The sequence below is a fragment of the Stegostoma tigrinum genome, chromosome 2 (genome assembly GCF_030684315.1).
Source record: "Stegostoma tigrinum isolate sSteTig4 chromosome 2, sSteTig4.hap1, whole genome shotgun sequence".
In the NCBI taxonomy this organism is placed as follows: domain Eukaryota; kingdom Metazoa; phylum Chordata; class Chondrichthyes; order Orectolobiformes; family Stegostomatidae; genus Stegostoma; species Stegostoma tigrinum.
Genome location: NC_081355.1, coordinates 59,228,459 through 59,252,366, shown reverse-complemented (window position 1 = coordinate 59,252,366; position 23,908 = coordinate 59,228,459). Strand labels below are relative to the sequence as shown.

General features: G+C 40.4%; 1 protein-coding gene across 3 annotated transcripts in view; it reads left to right on the top strand.

Annotated features, from left to right (window-relative positions):
• cpvl (carboxypeptidase vitellogenic like) overlaps nucleotides 1-23,908 on the top strand; it is a 94,714-nt gene that overhangs the window by 59,022 nt on the left and 11,784 nt on the right. For 2 of the 3 annotated variants that reach the window (XM_048557482.2, XM_048557493.2), the window contains exons 10-12: nucleotides 4,486-4,584; nucleotides 8,062-8,235; nucleotides 15,218-15,400. In XM_048557482.2, coding sequence (XP_048413439.1) covers nucleotides 4,486-4,584; nucleotides 8,062-8,235; nucleotides 15,218-15,400 — 456 coding nt within the window. Of the gene's footprint in view, nucleotides 1-4,485; nucleotides 4,585-8,061; nucleotides 8,236-14,112; nucleotides 14,201-15,217; nucleotides 15,401-23,908 lie in introns of those variants that run through there. The other variant, XM_048557502.2, reaches the window with a different exon arrangement.

Here is a 23,908-nt window from a genome sequence, read left to right as displayed (position 1 = left end):
AGGAGGCCACAACAGGAACAGCAGATGCAGTATACCACATTAGCAGATGTGCAAGTGAACATCTGCTTGATGTGGAAAGTCTTCTTAGGGCCTGGGATGGTGGTGCGGGGGGAGGTGTAGGGGCAGGTGTAGCTCTTCCTGCGGTTGAGGTGGGGCTAGAGGGGAGTGCGAAGTGGACAATGGAGCTATGGAGAGAGCGGTCCCTCCAGAAGGCAGACAAGGGTGGGGAAGGACAAATGTCTTTGGTGGTGGAGTCAGATTGCAGATGGCAGAAATGTTGGAGGATGATGCGTTGGATCCGGAGGTTAGTGGGGTGGTATGTGAGGATGAGGGGGATTCTGTTTTGGTTTTTATTGCAGGGAGGAGGTGTGAGGGATGAGTTGCAGGAAATGCGGGAGACAAGGTCGAGGGCATTCTCGACCACTAAGGGGAGGAAGTTGAAAATCGAGGACTTCACAAGCTTCAAAATCTCCCCTCCCCCTACTACATTTCCAAAACCAGCCCAGCTCGTTCCCGACTCCCTAACTTGTACTTCCTCCCACCTATCCCCTCCTCCCACCTCAAGCCCCACCCCCATCTCCTACCTACTAACCTCATCCTGCCTCCTTGACCTGTCTGTCCTCCCTACACTGACCTATCTCCTCCCGATCTCCCCACCTACACTCACCATTACTGGCTCCCTCCCAGTCTCTTTGACCATTCTGTCTACTCTCACCTTATCTTCTTCCCTATCCAATTTCTATCGGCCTCCCCCTCTCTCCCTATTTATTTCAGAACCCCCTTCCCCTCCCCCATTTCTGAAGAAGGGTCTAGGCCCAAAACGCCAGCCTTCCTGCTCCTCTGATGTTGCTTGGCCTGCTATGTTCATCCAGCTCTACACCTTGTTATCTCCATATCTTAGGGCAGGCAGGTTGAGGATAATAGTGAGAATTTCCTGCAGTTCAGGACTCAATTATATCATTTGTACATTTAATCATAACTGGTGAATTTACACACATGCCGCAATTAACAGATTACCTAAATGAAATGTTCGCAATTTATAGGTATCTGAGTATTGAAATACACCCTAGGTATTGGATCCAGCAATAAAATGGTTTGTTTAAAAGGAAGAGATAATGGGAACTGCAGATGCTGGAGAATCCAAGGTAACAAAGTGTGGGGCTGGATGAACACAGCAGGCCAAGCAGCATCTTAGGAGCACAAAAGCTGACATTTCGGGCCTAGACCCTTCATCAGAAAAGCTGAATGATGAAGGGTCCAGGCCCGAAGCAGCAGCTTTTGTGCTCGTAAGATGCTGCTTGGCCTGCTGTGTTCATCCAGCCCCACACTTTGTTATCTTGTTTAAAAGGAATGCTGATTATACACAAATTAATTTTTCAAACCTCTGAAGGGAAAAACTGCTTTTTAAGCACTGTTTTTAACCAACATTGCAACTTTATAAGAAGTCTCCTCAGATCATTTCTGACCTATTCAAGCTTTGTTTTCAATCATTAGCCATAATTAACACAATAGTTAATCCCCTATGATTGCTACAATATGTACATTCTTTTAAAGGCTCATAGGAGAGATTTATGCCATCTGATTTAAGAAAAATCTCCTGTCTCAAAATGGACCAGTGTTTGAATATACAAAAATTGTTTCATTTACTTTATTCCATGATTTATATTATAAGTTTGCCTTATACTAACAGGTATTAAAAAGTATTTGCTATAGATGTCTATTTACAAGATGGTTTTTCATGAGGAAATACATGTTTTGTTGTTTAAGAAGACCTTGTTAAACTTGTCATTCACAGAATCAGAGAATCATGCAACATAAAAGGGGGCCCATTTGAGTCTTTGTTAGCATCTGCCAAGGGCAGTCCAGTTAGTTTCATTTGCCCTTCTCTTCCCCATATTCCTGTCATTTATCTCCCTCAGGCATTTATACAATTTCCTTCTGAAAGCTGTTATTGAATCTCTGTGCTCTGTTGTATCAGCTGGTACATTCCAAATCTTAACTGTTCAATGAATAAAAAAGCTTTGCATGTCACTTCTGTTTCTTTTGCCAATCACCTTAGCTCTATGCTTCTGATCTTTGACCTTTCAGTCTTTGGCAAGTTTATTTTTATTTTCTTTATCTAAATTATTTCAGGTAAACTGATCATTACAAGTTAATCAAAGCTGTTAAATTGGACGTTGCAATTTTAAATGAAAAACCACATGCAAAATAATAGTTTCCTATAACGAATTAAAGTAATTGACTTGAGGATGACTATGGCCGAATTTATCTCCCTGTGTGATAATTTTAGTTTCAAGTAGAGCTAATGCAATGCCTCTTAAAATACTACAGAATAGACTTATGTTACAGCTGCTTGCAGTTAAAAGGGATATGTCACAGACCCACAATGCAAATTAATTCTGTGGAAGAAACGAAGAGGAGGAAATTATATAAATACCAATATTGACCTATCTATATATGGTAGTCTCTACGAAATGGATGTATGCATGTTCAAACATTAATCAGCCAGTATTCTGATATAAACGGATTAGCTAGGTACATGGATTCACTTCCTACTCTGTTGTTTCTTGGTTGGATAATTGACTAGCAGTTGGAATATATTAACTTGGATCATTTATGGTGAAGGTGGAAAAACACCCCCAATACAATCTTTTTGTTGATTTAATTTGTTCATCGTGGCTGCGTTGCAGCTCTGTCAAAGTCCATCACTTGTTGACGTTCTCTGACATGCTTCCATTGGATTAGATGGGTTTATCCTTCCTAAACTAACAATATTGTTAGCAATATTGCCAGTACACATCAGTTAAAGATAGTGAGGTTGTTTTTGCATTTCAAGAAGAGGAATTAGCATGCTTTTCATTCAAGAAGGTTACTATCAGGGCTAAGATAACAAAGTGTGAAGCTGGATGAACACAGCAGGCCAAGCAGCATCTCAGGAGCACAAAAACTGATGTTTTGGGCCTAGACCTTTTATTAGAGAGGAGGATGGGGAGAGGTTCGGGAATAAATAGGGAGAGAGGGGGAGGTGGACCGAAGATGGAGAGAAAAGAAGATAGGTGGAGAGGAGAGTATAGGTGGGGAGGTAGGGAGGGGATAGGTCAGTCCAGGGAGGATGGATGGGTCAAGGAGGTCAGATGAGGTTAGTAGGTAGGAAATGGAGGTGCAGCTTGAGGTGGGAGGAGGGGATAGTTTGAGAGGAAGAACAGGTTAAGGAGGCGGGGACAAGCTGGGCTGGTTTAGGGATGCATTGGGGGAGGGGATGAGCTGGGCTAGTTTTGGGATGCAGTGGGGAAAGGGGAGATTTTGAAGCTTGTGAAGTCCACATTGATACCATTGGGCTGCAGGGTGCCCAAGCGGAATATGAGTTGCTGTTCCTGCAACCTTCGAATGGCATCATTGTGGCACTGCAGGAGGCCCATGATGGACGTGTCATCTAAGAAACGGGAGGGGGAGTTAAAATGGTTCGCGACTGGGAGGTGCAGTTGTTTATTGTGAACCGAGCGGAGGTGTTCTGCAAAGCGGTCACCAAGCCTCCACTTGGTTTCCCCAATGTAGAGGAAGCCACACCGGGTACATACTCTCCTCTCCACCTATCTTCTTTTCTCTCCATCTTTGGTCCGCCTCACCCTCTCTCCCTATTTATTTCAGAACCCTCTCCCTGTCCCCCTCTCTGATGAAGGGTCTAGGCCCGAAACGTCAGCTTTTGTGCTCCTGAGATGCTGCTTGGCCTGCTGTGTTCATCCAGCTCCACACTTCGTTATCTTGGATTCTCCAGCATCTGCAGTTCCCATTATCTCTGATTACTATCAGGGCTAATTTGTTCCCTAATGTGACAGTATTTGTAGGTGGCATTGTTTATTTCAAATAATGCTGTAGGTCAGGTGATCTTGTAGAGAGAAGATGTTTTTGTTTAAAAATTAGCATTGACTTAATAGCCTAATTCTGTATCAAAGCCCTCTAAAATTTTCAAGTACAGTGCTCCTTTCAAGAGTAGTGCGATGTCTCTTGCAGAACAAAACTGTGAGGGGACATAAGCAACTCAGTAAAGGCAAGAATGTCCTATGCAACTGGAACCTACAAGTCATCATCATTACAGTTTTTGGAAAGGACTGTTGGATAAATTTACAGAGTGAGAACCTGTGTTAATTTTTTTCCCCCATAATCTGATGCATTGGTGCCACTTTTAACTCCCTATGTCTTCCATTACTATCCTGAGACCAGCTAACTCACTGTGGTCCACTGATCAATTGTGGAACTTTGTGTTTTCCTATGATCGAATTGTTCACAACAGGAGCTATCTGAGATCCCTATGACTTATTTTTACTTCTGAGTAATTCTATTGTCATGTTTTTAAAAGTCAAATCTGCATGTATTTATTAATATTTCAGATCCAATTTAAAAATAAATAATTAATTGATAAACCGATTATAATATCTCCTGGTTTCCTGTTTCATGCTTTGTGTGTTTGTTATTTCTTCACTTCAGGTGTTTGATACTTTGTTGAATGGTGATACAACTGAAATTCCATCCTTCTACAAGAATGTCACAGGATGTACCAACTATTACAATTTTCTGCAGTGCACAGTGAGTAACTGAAATTTAAAAATGTTCTTGTGATCTTAGTGTATTTTAGGATATCATCTGCATTTCGATTGAGAAACTGAGAAAAATAACAGAATTGAAAAGTTTTACATGATCACATCTTGCACCAAGGTAGTATTGTGGCATAAAATGGATTACTTCAGTGAAGCAAATCTAAAGTATAACCATTATACTTCAGAAAAATTCTTTGTGTGATAATCACCTGACTCAGCAAGTACTGTAAAACCAAAGACTGTAATCCATGAAAACTGCTGCGATACTTAGAACCTATTATCCGCTCCACATTTACTGTAATACTCTGTTATATCCTTTTTATAAAATGAACAAGCTGTGTTGGAGTTTCTTTTTTTTAATCTTTGGAATTTGAAGATTAAGCAAATGTGGAGTATCATTTCCTCTGGTATTAACTGTAGTTGGATTTATAAGTTAATAAAATGTGAGGCTGGATGAACACAGCAGGCCAAGCAGCATCTCAGGAGCACAAAAGCTGACGTTTCGGGCCTAGACCCTCTGATGAAGGGTCTAGGCCCGAAACGTCAGCTTTTGTGCTCCTGAGATGCTGCTTGGCCTGCTGTGTTCATCCAGCCTCACATTTTATTATCTTGGAATCTCCAGCATCTGCAGTTCCCATTATCTTGGATTTATAAGTGCCCGTTTTCCTTCTGTTTCTCTTATCTCTTTCTCTTTAATCTCCTTATTCTGCTACATATCTGTGATTTTACATTTTACTAGCTATTCTAGCTTACAGTTGATGCTTCAAACTTGGAAAGCTTCAGGAAGTATTTATTAATCGGATTGGTTAATGAATTCAGATTGTTTGCTGAAACCTCTGTAGGGGCAGCTATGCCAAAATCAGTTCCTAATGGCAGCATGTTCCATGGAAGATCCTAAAGGAAATCTATTGACTATTATAAGTGTAATGGAAGCCTAATGTCATTTATTTACAGGTGACTGCAATATCCAGACCAATATCTTTTTGATTATCCCACGCAATATTCCATATGCCTACCACTGAATGCCTCGTGTAACAGCAATACAATGTTTTTCATGTTGCATTTAAAATTGCACAATTCCAACGTGGTGTGCAAAATACTTGCCTTACACGGGCAATGTGCAGAGATTACCGGCCATTGACTTTTGCATAGCTCTATTCGTAATGCTTATTCGTTGCAGTAGAAATTCGGAAAGTAGTATGGAAATAATTAGCAGAAAAAATTCTAACCTTCTCTTAAGTCCCACTCCAGGCTAAAAGGGTTGGCAGGCAAACACTTCTTTGCTCCCTACCAATGTGCCTGTGAAACTCAATGCTGAGTGCACTGAAGAAAAAAGCCCTTGGAATAACCTCAGTGGTTCGTACTGTTGCCTCAGCCCCAGGACCCTGGGTTTGATTCCAGTCTTGGGTGATTGTCCACATAGCGTTTCCATGTTCTCCCTGTGTCTATATGAGTTTCCTCCGGGTGCTCCAGTTTCCTCCCACAGTCCAAAGCTATGCAGGTTAGGTGGATTGGCTGTGTTAAATTGCCCGTAGCGCCCAGGATGTGGGTTAGGTGGATTAGCCTTGGCGAATGCAGAGTTATGGGGATAAGGTTGGGGAATGGGTGTTCTCTTCAGAAAGTCTGTATGATTGATGGGCCAAATGGCCTACTTCCAGACTGCAAGTTTCTATGATTCTATGATAATAAACATCCTACAATTAAGTGATGAAAGTTGTCAAAATACCATTTGACCTTTCCCTTCAAATATTTTTTTCTTACCAACTTTTGAAGACCAGAATCTGAAAACTCAGAGTAAAGCATAGACCACTGTGCAGACATTGATATGCGTGACACATTACATTAAATAAACTGTATCACATTTGTAATTTAAAAAACCCTTGGGTAAGATTATTGCTCTGGAACCCTATTGATTCACTACCAGGGAACTGAAAGTTGAAACTTGTGTTTTATGCCAGCCCTGTTTCTGAAGTTTTTGAGTCACATTCTGAAAAGTACAATTAATAGTAGTGTGAAAGCTTTGAGTGTTCAGACTTTTAATTCAAATAACTTTGTTTTCTGTCACATTTGGTAAATTATGTTTTGTTATTTTGGTTACTCCCAAAAAAAATTTTAAGTATGTTAAATATAATATAACTTATTAATAGGTATCACTCAGAAGTGGTCCGGTTGGAATGATTGGGTACTAAATGTTAATCATGTGCAGCAGTTTATAATTTTTCAATATAAGTTTACGGTATGAAATGCCAGTTCTACGAATTGCTGTGCAGCATAAATAAAGAACATATGTATCCTTAAATGGTATTGTTCTTTACAAAACATGCTGCCTTTTTTTTCTTCCCAATCTCCAGCAAAAATCAAACATTCGGTATCTAGGATTTCCTACATAAGGAATTTCAGACAATTGTTCAGTCTCCTACCTCACTTTCACCCTCAACCTTGGATACACCAAGCACTCTTACATGTAGATCCTACCTGGTCCTGGCTTCAAGTTGTATTTTGATATGAAACTAAATTATAGGGACATGGCATAACTCACCTTGCTGGATTTTAACTTTTTTTTGCGTTTGAAAGGCTTTGCTAGATGGCTAACAGATATAAAGCAAACATTCAAAGAAGCAGCTCTAATCTCACCCAAGGTTGCAATTTCGACAATTGTTTAAAAACTGTTCAGTGTAGGAGTGAAGAATTGGAAGGAATGCACCAGTCAACAGAACATTGTGTCACTGATACTATTCCACAATGTAGAGAATTAAGTCTAGTCAGGTATCAGACTTTATGACATGTATCATTTGCCGAGTAGCAGAGAGCAAATTTGTACGTCTGCCCAATAAGATTTGCATGCAGTTTACAATGCATGTCCTATGTCATTGACAATAGGAAGCTTCGGGAATATGAAGGGGATATTTCACCAAGTGTTACCAAATGAAATCATGTTTGGGTGATCATGCACAGTAATTTGCTACTGTGACTCAGGTGTTAAGTCAAATTCCTTTCACCTTGAATTTTATGTGATTACCAGATGTTTTTGTCTGAGATTGTACATGGCAATGAAAAGCCAAGTGCAGTCTTCAAACCAAGTGAAGTTAGAGAATGACGTAAATGGGCCCAGACAAAGAGAAAATTGCGAAGCCGGAAGAAGTCAAACAGGAAGAGTTGGTGGGGATAAGATGAAGTGGGAAGGTACACCAAATTTAAAGGTCTCTGGGTGGGATTGGATGGTGGTGAGTGGGATGAATACGCTCTCTGCTACAGTGGTGATTTTCTCTTGTACTTAGCAAACTGGGAATTTCTAACAAAAGCCTGTGAAGTTGAAGGTATGCGAAGTGAAAAATTTGAACTGCTTAGTCAATGTCTTTTAACTAATCTTATGTAATGTAATCCTATTCATATTGTAACTGCAGGATTTCAAAATCTTGTATGAGCATGAAGTTATGTAATGGTTCCATGGATTTATTTTTAACAGGAGCCCTTGGATCAAAGTTACTTTGGTAACTATTTATCAAGGCCTGAAGTGAGAAACTCAATTCATGTGGGAAATCTGACCTTCCATGATGGATCAGAAGTGGAGAAATATCTTTTAAATGATCTTATGCAATCAGTGAAGCCATGGGTAGCCATATTAATGAATAATTATAGGGTAAGTGCCACTTCTCTAGAGGTTAGGCTACTGAAACAAATTCTCAAAAGATGAATTTTCATTTATTGTTATAGATTTATAGAAGCTGTACTTTGTGAGCTCAATACCAGCATTTTGGTCAGATTGGAGAGCACAGTATAATGGTGGAACATAAAACGAGAATGTTGAGCACTTGCACTTACAGTGCATGTATAAAATCATTCCAAAACATTTCGGACAGATGTAATAAATAAATTGTTACTGAGTTAAGAAAGGATATATTGAAGGATTGTCAACAAGAGGGATTTTTTTAACTGAGCTTTAGAAAAGCTGTGGGAGAAGGAAGTAGGGTAATTTAAGTGTGAAAGGAAATTCCACAGCTTAAGGTCACCAGCGAAAGCCATTGTTGTCTAATGGACAGATAAAGGGAAGAGACAATGCAGTAGAGAATAGAGACCTAGAAACATGAGTGCGGTGCTTCTAATGGGCAGGACGTTACAATGATGGAATTGGATGAGGCAGTGGAAAAATTTCAACAGCAAAGATGGGAATTTTAATCTGAGATGAAGTTGAATAGAGATCTAATTGCAAAAGCAAATGAACAGCAATTGAAGGGAGAAACTATTTGCAACATTAACTCATTTATGGACCAGGAATGAAGAGGCTGGACACCAATAAGTGGATTAGGAAAGTATCAACAGATGCAAATCACTGCTCATTGTTTTCATTGAAAGCAAGGAATTTGTTTGTGTTTAAGGGCTTTTAAAATTATTGTGCGACTGTGCATGTGTGGTAATTTAAGTTTCAAACAGAGGGAGCATCAGATGCAAACAGTGAGGAATACAAGGAGATGGCCAAAGATGGCATTGTCATTAATCCAAACTAGGGCCCAAGAGTGAAATTATTTGCCCTGTTGAATCTCCAGTATCAGATCCCTTACTGCGTCACCTCACCTCTTCATATTTTATACGATCCTTCACATCTCTGGATACCTAGAATCGGGAGCCATCATCACAATGGCGTTGAATTGTTTTATATTAGCTTAGCAAAACCTCTTGGCTTTTATATTCTACTGTGTAAAGCACATTGAAAGTTCAGCTTGTATGATACACTTTACAGTCGCAGTTTTGACAAGCAATCACATACAACCTGGTCATTCATACTATGTAGTCAGCTGCACTCCTTTGAACCTGGCCTATTGCAATATCTGGGCAACAACAACAAGCAGTGCAAATAATATCCCCTTGTACAAATAAAAATACCTTGAATGAACAATGGTGTATTCTATACTTGTGTGACTCCTGGCTTCACTTCCAAGTTTAACCATGGTAAAATCTTCCAATAAGTGAGCACCAACACATTCTCTGCAATAATGTGCAACTCCTATCCACACAAGTGATCATTTTAAATTGAACCTAGCCATAGTTATAAATATGCAGCATGGAACAAATAACAGAAGAGCAAAAGACTACAGATTCTGGACATGGGCCACTTTTATTTGGGGGTTATATTTTGGTTTTCAGCAGATCCCTTTTTACTCTCAAACTCATTTAATTGTCCATTCAATGAAATATTAACAGTACCTTCTACACTTGTTTTGACATATTGGATATTTACACTCTCAAGCAGAATTGGAAGAATTCAACAGTGTCTTCAATATCATCATTGCATTCATTTGCAAGTCATTTCTTACCCCAGTGATTTCCAGATTTCCTAGGTCCCAGTTAGCTGAAGGTTCTTTTTGTGGAGAGTGTTAAAATTGTTTTCTCTGCAACTTTCCTCTTTCTCCCAGACATATCCCAGTAGCACCTTTGCAGTCTCCCTGCCATTCTTTCCCCCCCAACTTAACTCCACCTATACTTCCCCTTAAAGCCTCCCTCTGTGTACACCACTAACCATTGGGCCTATACCATCATGGGGGCCCAGCCCAGGATGGCACACGATGAGCACTCCACTCCAGGACAAATTAGCAGTTTTCCAACATCTGATTGTCTTGAAGGAAGAGCCCAAGTCTCTGTGCCCATCAGTTCTGAAGTTAAAGGATGCACCCTTGGCCAAGCACTCTCCTGGGCAGGTGTAGCCCCACCGAAGGTTGACAGGAATTGTCAAAGCTCAGAATCCACATAAGGCCACAAGCCATGGCCTGGGAAAAGTGGCTCATGGGGGTAACAGGTGAAAGGTCTCCCCTGTGTGAGGCTTCATTCCTCCAATCAGAGGCTGTTTGCTGCTATGAGGTTCAGCAGTAACCACAGGATAGAAGCAGCCTCTAAATTGGAAAACCAGCAGGCAATTATGAAAGGAAATGCTGGTAGTGAGAACATTGCTATAGGGGAGGAGTCCCTTTAACTGGGGGCCAGGCTGAGGTAGGGCTGTCTTTAGCGTGAAGGTTTTTGGGTGGGGTGGGTGATGTAGGTTTGAGAGGGGCCTGCCTTTTGCTAGGTCTGGATGAACAGGAGGCAGCTGTGGAAGGGACCATGAGTTTGAGGGCATGTGCATGGCAGCAAAAAGATGGGGGGTGGTGGGATGTGGGGTTAGAATGGGGCGGGTTGTGAGGGTAGGACAGGATGGCCTTTTTTGTCATGTGCACTCGAAAGATTGCAGTGAAAAGTTTGGAACATTGCCTCTTGGCATCATCTTAGCTACTGGGTACCAAGGTACAGGTACTTTAAGTAATGTTATAGAATTGAAATAGTTTAAAAAAAGATCAGCATAGGAATACAGAGTTTAAACATCCAGAATAAGTATAAATAGTGCCTTCTAAGTACTCAAGTTACAGTCCTTTTCTCCTGAACCCATTCATGCTGGGCTTCAGAACACGAGGCCTGGATGCCTTCATGCCCCCACATTTGCATCCAGGACTTGGCCCGGCTGGCCCACACTCACTCTGCTCCTGCGCTCGCTCTCCTTCTGCCCCGGCCGCAACTCACTTCTGGGACTCAGCCCGTGCTCGTTCAGCTCCCACTCCGGCTGCAGCTCGCTTCCAGGTCTTGGGAGGAAACACAGGAGAGAACAGCCTGTGATTGGAGGAATCAAACCTCACACAGGGAAGACTTTTCACCAGTCACCCCCATGAGTCACTTTTCCCAGGCCATGGTTTAAGGCCTAATGTGGATTCTGAGCTTTGACAATTCCTGTCATTCTTCAGTGGGGCTATACCTGCCCAGGAAAGAGCTAGGCCAAGGATGGTCTTCATCACCCAGGATGCATCCTTTACCTTCAGAACTGATGGGCACAGGGACTTGGGCTCTTACTGCAGGACAGTCATATCTTGGAAAACTGCTACTTTGTCCTGGAGTGGGGTGCCCATTGTGTGTTTGTTTGTGAGCTCATTGAGGGCTTTAAGAGTCAGTGGCATCCTGGGCTGGGGTCCCATAATGGTATAAGTCCAATTATTAGCAGTGTACACGTTCATCTTGCCCTGGTTCTGATCAAGAGGTCATGGGACACTATATGTTCCAATGGGACGCTATGGAAAAAGGTGAAGAGATCCTGTAGATGGGAGGTTTACTGAGGACAAAAGGCAAGTGAATTCAGGGAAGAATGAGCAAGATAGACTGAAATGAAGATGGAGATCACTGAGAATGAAAGGTCACTCTATTTAAATGGCTGAGAGAGCAAAGGAAGGATACCTTGGGCTAAAATTTGGAGTGAGTGTTGGGGATCTGGTAGTTAATTTGGGTTTAAAGGACAGCAAAGGGATAGGTAAGATGCTTGAAGGATGTGGCGTTGTGGGAACCAGTGAGATCTGATGTGGTAACAGGGTTACACATCAGCTGCAGCAGTTTAAATGAGGCAAATGATGGAAAGTGTAGAGAGGCGGGAGGCTTCAATAAAGGAAAATGTTGCCACATGACGTACATAAGGCAGAATGTGTAATAATAAACACAAAAGCATAGATAATATTGGGTTATGTTTGACTTGGTTTGGGGTTTTTCTTTCTTTAAACGTGTAATTACTAATCACTGAAAGGTGCATATTTAACTAGCTAACAAGAGTAGCACAGTCTGTAATTAAATGAGCTTCGTGAAAGCTAAACAAATTTAAAGTAGGCATCACTTTACAGGTTTGGCTTCCATCCTATTAATGTGATTGCATGTAATGCAAGTTTGATTCACTTATTATGTGGAAAAAAATCAAGATCAGGAAATTGCATTTTTCCTGATTTTTTTTTAATCAGAGGTATGGTAGTATGGTAGTTCTGTAACTGGACTTGTATTTCAGAGAGTTGAAGTAATGGCTGGAGATATTAGTTCAAATGTCGCCATGATAGTCGGAGAATTCAAATCAATTAATCAAATAAAATGATAATTTTTTAAAAAATCTAACACCGATAACAGTACTGACAAAAGTACCAGATTGCTGTATTTGGGAAAAAAAAGCTCGTTCAATAATGTCCTTCAAGGAAAGAAACCTGGTCTGATCTGTACGTGACTCCAGATGTACAAAATTGTGGTTGATTCTTAACTGCCCTCTGAAATGGTCCAGGAATATTTTTAGTCTTATTTGAGAACATGTCTTTCTGCCCTTAGCTTCTCAAGGGCCATTAGGCATGGACGATAAACATTGAATTTGCTTATGTTGCCTGCATCCAATGAATATGAAGGAAACAACCAATTTTAAATAAAGAAAGAAAGTCTTGCACTTACGTAAAACTTTTCATGCCCTCAGGACGTGCAAAAACCAATTTACAGCCAATGGGATATTTTGTAAATTTAGCCTCTGTCCTAATGTATGGAAGACATCCAAAAGTAGCATACAGATAATCTGTCTTAGTGGTGTCAATTAAAAGAAAAATATTTGCCAAGACTCCGGGGATAATTACCCTATTCCCTGATGCAGTGTCATAGGATCTTTTACATGGAGAAGGCAAGGCTTTTCTAACATCTCATCCAACTTGGATTATGTGCTTGAGTTTCTTTGCTGAAACTTGAACCCAGAACCTTTTGACTCAAAGGCAATTTTTTTTATATTTGTTTAGATATAGGTATTGCTGGCAAGGCTGGCATTTATTGCCCAGAGTCAACCACATTGCTGTGGGTTCGCAGTCACAGATAGGCTGTGTCATGTAACAATGGCAAATTTCCTTCCCTAAAAGATATTGATGAACCAGATGGATTTTTACATGAAATGGCAGTAGTTACGTGGTTGCCACTAGGCTAATTTTTCACTCCAGATTCATTTTGTATTGAATTCAAATTTCACAATCTGCCATGGTGGGATTTGAATCCATATACCCAGAACATTAGCCTTCCATTCTGGATTACAAGTTCAATACCATTACCACTACACCACCATCTTCCCCAGGTGTTACGAATGGAGCCATGATAAAGCATCGATAGAACTGCTGTGTGCACATTATTTTATTGTTTGGAAGCTAAGTCTGGAAATTGTTCTTGACAGGCTGGAGCAGGTGACCATGGAGATACTTAACAGTTATATCTGTATCATTCTACACAGGAAGACATCATTTGAATTAAATACTGCAACAGCTGATTATCCAGAATAAAAAACTGTTAGCATAGGAAATATACAGCAATAATTTAATTAAAATCCATTGCTTTTGACTAATGTTATTCTTTTTGGTTGGGCAGTGTTTTCTTCTCCTTAAAATTGCCTTTGCACAAAATGTCATTCTTCAGTCTTTCCAACTCCCATCCAACATTGAACTTTCCTTTCTTGCAATTGAGGATGACCTCTACAGCTGTTGTCTGAGTTCTTGCGGATATTGATTCCATTTTCTGTACTGCTGTTCCCATCCCTTCTCCTCCCTCACAGAACATTTGTCTTCACCTACCATCTCACCAACCTCCACATTCGACAGATGCTTCAGAAAAATGATATTTCTGCAATCTCCAACACAGAGCCACTGTCTGACACATTTCTCCCTTTCCCTTTCAGCATTCTGAAGGAACTGTAATCCCTGTGACTCTAGTCCACTTCTCTATCATCTTTAGCGTCTACTTCCGTTCCCATAGCAACTTCCCATGTGAGTACAGCAGTTGTAATTATTGATGATTCTGCTGTTTCCATTTATGCCTCTTCTTGACCATTGGTTTGTACATTTGCTTGTCCCATTACCATTGCCTCTTGCCCATTTTCATTACTGTGTCATCTGACCTTTCCTATCTTTCACCATTTTACAGACCTTTCCCTGTGTTCCTTCTCAATTCTATACTTTTTTCCCTTACTATTTCATTTTAACTTTTCTGATTCCTGCTGAAAAAGCGCATCAATCTGAGGTGTCCCTTCTCTCGCAACACATGCTGCCTGAACCGCTTAGTGTTCCAGCATGTTACATTTTTAAATACAAGTCCTGGTGTTGTCCAGTGTCAATAATTTTTATCAGTTTAAAATTGGTTGTTGAGATTTGTCATAAATTTCCTGTTACCTTTTCTCTCTCCTGTTTTAGAGGAAGGCAGCTTGCTTCTGTCACACAAGTAGAGTTTTAGAGAGGCAAATTGAAAGTCTAAACTTACTCAAGATAATATGGGGTGGAAACTTGTCAGTTCCTGAAAGAAATTCATGGTTTGTTATCTAGACTAATTAGGCCTCTCAGGCCTGCAATGCGTGATATACTTTAGTCTCTGCCATGTGTTCAGGGATCACTTGATTATTTCCACATTGCAACATGCACACACACCAGCTGTGAGGATTTAGTATAGAACACTTGACAATTGTTCTATCCTTCAGTTTCAATTCTTAAGTCCAGCAAAGGTTTTCGAAAGTATAAGAAATGACATTTCATCCAATTTGTTGGCTTATTTTACATGAATTATGCTGAATATTTAAATATTTCATACAGTAGCAAATGGGCCAACAAATGATCTGACAGCATGGATGTTGAAATGTCATGATCCAGAACATTCAATATAAAATCTTTTATACCATGGGGAAAGATTGCTTTCACCAAAAGTTTTGAACTTACAGACTGAATGCTCAAGTTCCTCCAAGGCGTAAAGTGGACATTAGATAATATTTACTTTTCTCGATTTACTTCCTTTAGGTATTGATGTATAGCGGACAACTTGATATAATTGTGGCAGCTCCTTTAACTGAACGTTTTCTGCTTACTGTGCCATGGTCCAGAGCTGAAGAATTCAAAAATGCAAAGAGAAACTTTTGGTTCATCAATCCCAATGACACTGAAGTAGCTGGCTATGTTCGAAACGTTGGTGATTTTTATCAGGTACTACGATCATAATAGTTTGCTGATTTTTTTATGAGACACGTAAGATTGTTTGGCAGCTGTGAATTGGCAAGCTTTCCTTGTGGGTTTCAGGAGCCTAACATGAGGCTCATGCCAGGATCTGAAACCAGCACGGTGTGGAACAATCACCAGATGTGATTTTCCCCAAAACTGACCAGCGATTGGGTGGAGAGCTGGCTCAACAACCAATTAAGGACAACAGAAGTGTTCTTGAAGCTGGAGAGTCAATAGAAAGGCCTTTGGGATTGCCTGGCACAGGAGGCTGCCTTTTTCAATAATCTGGGAGTGGACGCTCTGCAACATTGTAATGCTCTCTCTCCACAATTTTTGACAATAAATCAAATATGTGCTTCAACACTGGGCCACCATTATGGAGGGGGTTGTTCCAGTCGGCGTCTTACAGTAGGGGTCAGATTTTCACGGAGCTGGGTAAATTCCAGAGGCTGATTGTTTTTAAAAATGGTGGATGAAACCTGGATATGGAAGTCCCAGGATTGCTAGCAGATCCCATTTTTGCTGGGGGGGAATGGGAGCAAGATGTGAATGACAGGTGGGAAACCTGAACTCAGCAGGGTCATTTGAAATGACTGCTGAGTTCAAACAGACCCTACTTTTACTGCTCCAAGCACCTTACTCTACAGTGTGGGAACCACCAATTTATGGAGGAGGCACATTTTGAAGACTAGCTAAGATCTCTTTAAGTGTCATGGCCAGAAGTCATTTAAAACCCCAGACAATTAAGCATGAAAAAGATAATACAGTGTCAGTTACAAGAAGAAAGTGTCACCTACTGCTTTACTATATTGATAGGCGGTCTTGTATGGCTTTAGAAAGCCATTAATCATCTATTCCTACAGGTTCAATAGATTGTGCCCCCACCAACTGCAAGAAGGCTGTTATTCTCTCCGAGCCCATTACAAATGCTTGGCTTAGTTTCAAAACACTCCAAAAAGAAACACTTATTCCATCAGGAGGACTGAGTTCATATTTTGACTAGCAATTATAAGGCCATTAAAATATTATTTGTCTTAGATGTAATGAATGAATTAGAGTGAATTAGTTTGTGGTTAACTCTGGATTGACTGCTAGAAAGGGTTTAAATTTTTTTATAATGGATTTCATGAATTAGATTCTTCAGTATTAAATGTGTATGTGTGTAAGAGAGAGAATCCTCTTAGATTGTGGGACGTTTAATTTACTGAAATCTGTCCCTGGTGGATACTGAGTGGGTGGGTGTGAGGGAACTTGGCGATATGACGGGGCATGGGGGGGACAAGGGGAAACATGGGAAAGGGAGGAATAGTTGTGGGAGTGTTAAGTTACGTGGACTGAACATCACACTTACTTATGTACAAATGGTTAGACAGCAGCTGTCAACGTAGCTGTCAGGCTTTTTAAATAGAAGTTGACTGCTGTAAAAAGAGGGCACGGGTTGACTTTGTCTGATAGTTCTGAGTTACAAAAGAACTATCAGAATGGAACTGTGGTTCCACATTTCAGAGACAGCATTGAGCAGAATCTCTTCTCAGCAATTTGAAGTATTTAAGTAAAGAACACGGGCAAATGAAAGTGGGCACCCAGAATGGGAAGGAGACAGAGCAGAGAGTGTAGGGTGAAGGACCAAAGGCATGATCAAGGAGGAGAGTTTGAGGAGGTTTTGAAAGAGTGGTGGGAAGTGACATGGTAAGGGAAACTGGAGAGAGAATTCAAAAGGCAGAAAATAGTTTCTGAATGAACATATGTTCAGAAAGACAAGGCAGAAGTAGGTCACTAAAACAAAGTGAAACAAATTCTTATGTAGTTTCAAACCAAGGATGGGATTTTTGAAACAAACAAAAACAGAAATTGCTGGAGACACCCAACACGTCTAGCACTATCAGTGGAGGGAGAAACAGAAATGACATTTTGAGTCCAGTGAGATACTCTCACAACATTTAAGAAGCATCTGGACAAGCAGTTAAATGCTCAGGGTGTGGTTGGCTATGAGCCAATTGCAGGTAAATAGGATTTGCGTAGTCTTGTGTTTGTGGTCAACAGGGACATCATGGGCCAAAGTGCTGCATGACTCTACGATCCTATTCAATTACAGAGCTGCCAGCTTTAGTTAAAGTGAAGGGCTGAAGTGGCAATCTGCCTCAGACTGCCCCTCCTGCAAAAATCCAGCCTCCACTTATCACTAAATTGTGGTACAAGCACAAAAATTAAGCAAATGCCAAACTCATTCCTGGGATTGGGCATTTAGCCCATTCCTCATTCTCCTTAGCTGAGCCTGACCCTTTGTTATATTACTGAGGAAATATTAATGCTGGAGGTCCTGTCATTTGATGAGACTGTAAATAATACCTGATCTACTTTTCAGGTGGATTTAAATCAACCAACTTCATCAGAACAATTTAGAGGTTAATTTTTTTGTGCAATGTTACTGCACACAAGTTGGTTCCTGTGTTCTTTTAATTATTTTTATTGTTTTAATTAATGGTTGAAAAGTGCTGTGAGAAGTACTTAGGGCAACAGGGAGGTTAGCACTGCTGCCTCACTGCGCCAGGGACCTGGGATTGATTCCAGCTCGGGTGACTGTCCATGGGCAGTTTACACATTCTCCCTGTGTCTGCATGCATTTCTTCAAGTGCTTCTGTTTCCTCACACAGTCCAAAGATGTGCAGATTAGGTGGATTGGCCATGCTAAATTGTCCATAGTGCCCAGGCTAGATGGATTAGCTGTGGGAAATGCAGAGTTACAGGGTTAGGGCAGGGGGTGCATCTGGGTGGTCTGTACTTTGGAGGTTCGGTGTGAAATCAATGGGTCAAATGGCTTGCTTCCACACTGTAGGGATTCTATGATTCTGTTCTGTGTCAAGAAAGAGGATATATAAATGCCACAGAAACAGAAGTTGCTGGAAATGCTCAGCAGGTCTGGTAGCATCTGTGAAGAGAAATCTGAGGAAGGGTCACCTGAACCAAAATGTTAACTCTGATTTCTGTTCACATATGCTGCCAGACCTGCTGAGCTTTTTCAGCAATTTCTGGTTTTGTTTCTCATTTACAGCATCCGTAGTTCTTCAGGTAATAAGATATACAAATACAAGTTTTTTTTGTGAATAGTATCAATTTGCTAAATAATTTTTAGGTGAAATTCATACACTTTTTGAATCCAGACACTCCTGTGGACCTTATTGTATGAAGTCTTTGTTTAAAATGCTTTGATAATTTGAACACTTACAGACCAACCATTTCATGAAAATTAGAGCAGTTATAGCCCAATTTATGAAGCCGCCTGAAATCATGTTTCATTACATTTGTGCAAATTCAGAAGCCCTCAGATGCCTTAAAACTCATCCAGATGGCAACTGTAATGAAATTGGAAGAAGAAAGTTTGAGATTTTTGTTTAAACCACAAGCAGAATGATGCCATTATGTTTTCACTTTGATAGCAAATTTGCACATGTGCAGAGCATGGAATTGAGTGCTGTGGGAAAGAAACCACAACTTGGAAGTTGAAGTAAACTTCAGAACTTCTAAAGGGAGTATCCCCTATGTTCTGCATAATACAAGTGCAGGCATCTCCATATAAACTGAAGTGCAGTTTATTAATGATAAGTATCTGCTTTATCACTTCAATACATCACTTTTAGGATCAGAATTTGAACAAAAAATGAATGTCAATCAAAAGACAAACAATGCATACTGACGTTAACAATGCTCAACATACAAAGAGTCAGCAATTGAAATTGAAAGACAAGTTTGAGTTTGAATGAGGCATTGTATCAAGTATTTCTTTGTTTAAACAGTGTCAAGTGTTAAATTTGATAGTGAGTTGTTTTGTGCCATCAGTGCAATATTTGAAAGGAAGAAAGACTTGAACATAGTTATTTCCTGGATGTATTCATTAATTACCCGATCTGCAGATTTTATGCCTATTGTGCATTATTTGTCTCTGTAGTTTCTGGGAAAATGAAAGGTTGGATATTCATCACCAGTTGCAATTAGAACACACAGACCTGATCCATCTGTCATGAATCATGGAGACAATCATGTGCTGGAAATCTAGTCCCAGAATTCCTAAAGCCATCAAAAATATGCTAATTTGATCAAACCACTGAATTGCACAATGTTATTCACTAATTCAGGTTAAAAAGAAAATGTGCACCAGGCTTTTTTTACTGCATGAAAATTGTTACTTATTATAATCAAACTGTTCGATTAACTGTTAAACCAATGGGAAGACAAAAGCATGAATTGTTAATTTGTAACTCTATAACTTAACTATACCCTTTTTAAAATTCCCATATACCAGACACAGAGTGACAGCACACAATAATGTGACAAATATGTGGGGTGGGGGAAAGCCAGAGAAGCACAGTTTTGGCATTGCCTGGATCATAGTTGTTGATGAGTTGTTTTCTCATCTCCTTCCAATTTAGCAATACAAGGCTTTGGATACACCATTTCTCAGTCTTTCTTTCACTGGTTGAGGAGCCAACCTTTCTGTACGTTTGAAAGTGCATTTTCTCCTTTTTCCTTTTGAGGATTTGCAGAAAGAACAGCTTTAGAAAGCAAGGCAAGGGACTGTAGCTAGCTACTAGGCATTTTCTTCCCCTTCTCCACACGAGAGAGAGACAGAGAGTGATGAATGCTTTCTCTTTGGTACCTGGATGATTCTGCACTATTGTCCACACCCAAGACTGTGGCCATCTGCCCAGGAAACAATCAAGTAGGTATTAGTTTGCTAAGCCCTTCTGAGTGCTCAGTAATCATAAGACTGTCACTGGGAGCACACACAGGCATTGCCATTCTGTCTGGAATATTCCCTCACTGCTTGAATAAGACAACATTGTAGATTCAACTCATAGTGTCCTCCAATAATTTGTTTTTAAAGCTGCAAACCTCATCTCCTTACTCCTTTGTTTTCAGTGAGACTGTGTATCTTTCCCCATTTTTAATCCACAGCCCATAAAAAGACTTCCCACGTAGAAGCTTAGCCTACTATCAATACTGGCCAGATAAACTAAAAATATAATTCAGTATCCATGAAGAATCATCATCAAGTTGCTATTCTCTGCACTGGCTCAAAAGGAAGAGGTATTGAAGCCTGAACTGTCATCTCCTTTGGCCTTTTTGTATTAGCTAGTCCAGCCTGACTTTCCTCACCAGGACAGAAATACAATGTTTCCTTGAACCTTTGTTTGCTGTGTGAAGGCTGCTTATTGCACTGCATTGGTCTCTTTTCAGATTGATGCATTATCTGTGCAATTGCAAGCTTTAAAAGAAAGGTTGCTTGTAGTTGACCTTGTAGTTTGATCCCCGTGTGATGCATTTCTCAATTACTGTAGAACTGCATAGCCACCTTAAGTGGGAACTGGGGACCTAGGTACACAACTCGCAGAAACACATCAGTATGTCACTTTTAAGTGGAGCTGGAGGAAAAAGTGCGGCCATTAACGCATCATTATATCAGATGCTAATTGGATAATTCAGCCTTTTTAAAACAACTGTAGCAAATTTGAAGAACAACACGTTTATCTTCTGCTTGGGCACCCTACTGCCCGGAGGACTCAACATTGAGTTCTCCAATTTCAAATAACCTTCCCACCCATCTCCTGGCTTCCTTCCCAGCCCCATCTCCTTCTTTCCGTTGCACCTACTGATCCTCTGTTCCAGCCACCGACCGGATTCATCCCTCCCATCGACCAACCAGATCGTATCTACTGCCAATGTCCATCTATCATCACCATTCTGCTAACTTCTCTCTTTATCTGCAGCTCCTCCCAACCCCACATGCAGTCCTGAAGAAGGGTAATACCCAAAACATTTTCTGTTCCTTTCCTCTGGATGCTGCCTGGCTTGCCTTGCTTTTTTAAAGCAACAGTTCAATAAAATTTCATAATCTGTACTAACTTACTTTGTATGGAAGTAGAAGTTAGAATTTCTGGTTTTCAATTTACCATTGCATCTTCCATTATCTCTGTCTCCTGCAAATCTCACTCCTATGGATTGTTTAAAAGCCGCATAAAGCATAAAAGCTAAATTGGCAAAAAAAAACAATTAGGGCTTCTTCAAGGTCATTCTTCATCTCCATTCATGAATTTTCTTATTCCCTCATACACGTCAGCAGTTTTCCGCTATTCAGTCTTTCCAGGGGTCTAGTCTTTGAGTGTGGTTGCAGGAATGTTTAAATAAATCGGGGCTTTCCTTGGGAATCTAAGTTGCTGGTTGCAAAAGGCCCGAATGCAGACTGACATCCAGGCTGAAATTTCACCGTTGTGTTTAATACCTCGCCTGATTTTTGTTCTCTAAAAGTTGTAGATGTGCCCATGGTAATACCGCAATTGGAAAGTAAGGAGATTTAACTAACTCTGTAAAAATAACTGGTGACGAAATATAGAGTACAGTTTTAAAGAAACATTGGGAAGACGAGCATCAGAAAATAGTTTTGTTCCGCATGTTGAAAAAAAACAGAAATTATCAATTACTAGGAAATACATCGGTAATCTCAATGTCTATTTAACGTTAAGGAACTGATTGAAAAGATCAGAGCTCCATCCTAAAAGAAATAACTTAGCAGCCATTGATCTCCTTACGGGGACTATGATTTAAATTAATTCTGGTGTGTGAGCCTTGTGCACTAAATGTTAGACAGAGCTTCACATCCAATAATAAAAAGATGCAACACTTGTTGTACTGTAGACAGTTACTTCTTTATTGGCCCAGTGTTAAATTTTTGTAGTTTTCTTTTCAGTTTTTCACTCTACATTTACATCCCAAAATGTAGTTTTCAAAAATTGAAGCAATAGAGTGGTAATAGAGATCTTGGAGGTAGGAGAGTGATGTATTTAGACACTATTACCTTCTTGCCTCCTCCAGAATTAGTTGTTGGGTGAGAAGGCTCATCTTCCTGCTTTCTGTACAACTGAGGTCCTTAAGTAGCCAATGAAGGGCCACTTAAGAGCTTCTGCCCAACACCATTGGCTTAATGCAGCTGCCAGCAGGCCTGTTTATTCAGCACACACTGTAGGTGGAACTGTGTAGGCCACTTGTCACCTTTGGGTGATCAAGAGAGTGGGCGTTGGGAAGGGAGAGTTGACCATTCCTTACCCTTGCCTGTGACCCTCATTACTGTAACCTTGCTCTTCCTTAATGCTGGTGCTCTGCTTCCTCAGCTGCTACAGGCTTCTTCATGGCACTGCTGAGCACAAGCTGCAAGCCTCTGATTGGCCAACAGAACTTGCCACACCGGACTTCCTCCTCCTAGGGTCTTCATTCCGGGGAAGGCCTGTTGAAGTTCTCACCACTGCCTGAATGACTCGCAGTTTGACACAATTCCACACGATGTAATGCGGGTGTCTTGTCAACTCTCAAACTGTTTGGTGTGACCCTGCCTCCCCGCTCCCCAATCCCACAAAAGGATTCTGCCCCTAGTTCCTACTTTAAACAGATCACGCTACAACTTTTAACAATGCATAACTAACAATGTAAGTTTGATCAAGCATTGCTGCTGTAACACTGAAGGGGAGAACATGTCAAGGCTGTGATTTCACAAAGCATAACTTCTAAATCATAACCATAACACTGAGAATATGCCAAGCAGAAGTGATTCAGAAGGGTGAGGATTAGAGTTAATTTGCATGTATAATGAGAAAGAATATTAATTGTTCATCCCTAGTTGCCCCGAAAAAGGTGGTGATGGAGTTACTCCCATGGTAATGTTATTTTCAGAGTTCCATGATTTTGACTCTGCTATGATGAAGAGGTTGATACATATCCAAGTCAGGATTATGTTTACTTTGCAGGGAGCTGAATTTAAAGCAACGGTTTTCCTAAGTGCATCTTTCTAGTATCCATCTAAATAGCAGTGACCCAGATTTGGGAGCTTCTATCGAAGAAGTTCTGGTAGGTTGCTACAAAACATAAAGATAGCAACCAGCATACTTTTGAGGGAATGAATGTTTATGCTGGTGAATGTGATGCAAATCGAACAGGCTGCTTTATTCTTGATGTGGTCAAATTCCACAAGTGTTATTAGAACTGTATGCATCTAGGCAAATGGTGAGTATTCCAACACACCACTGATATCTGCATTGTAGGTGGTGGATAGGCATTGAGTTTCAGGAAATAAGTCACTTGTCCCAGGTTTATGAACCTGCCACACTAGCTACAGCATTTATTTGACTGGCCAGGTGAATTTCTGGTCAACGAACAAAGTGCCAAAGCAAAGAGATTTTGCTTGGCCCATGACCAGAATTGAAGGAGAGGAAGAATGGTTTTTATTTCAAGACTTCTTATTCTCTTTTACATTATGCATTAGACTCAGGCCAGAACTAAGTATATACTGAATTTCAGCAGTTGCTCACATATTAATAAAGTAGTCTTTGCCAGATCCTGATGAACCAAATAACTTCAGGTCTTTTGGACAGGTAAACATATTGGCTGAATTAAAATTTCAAAGGGACTTTAAATCAGTTGCATTTAATTACATATTTACAACAAAAC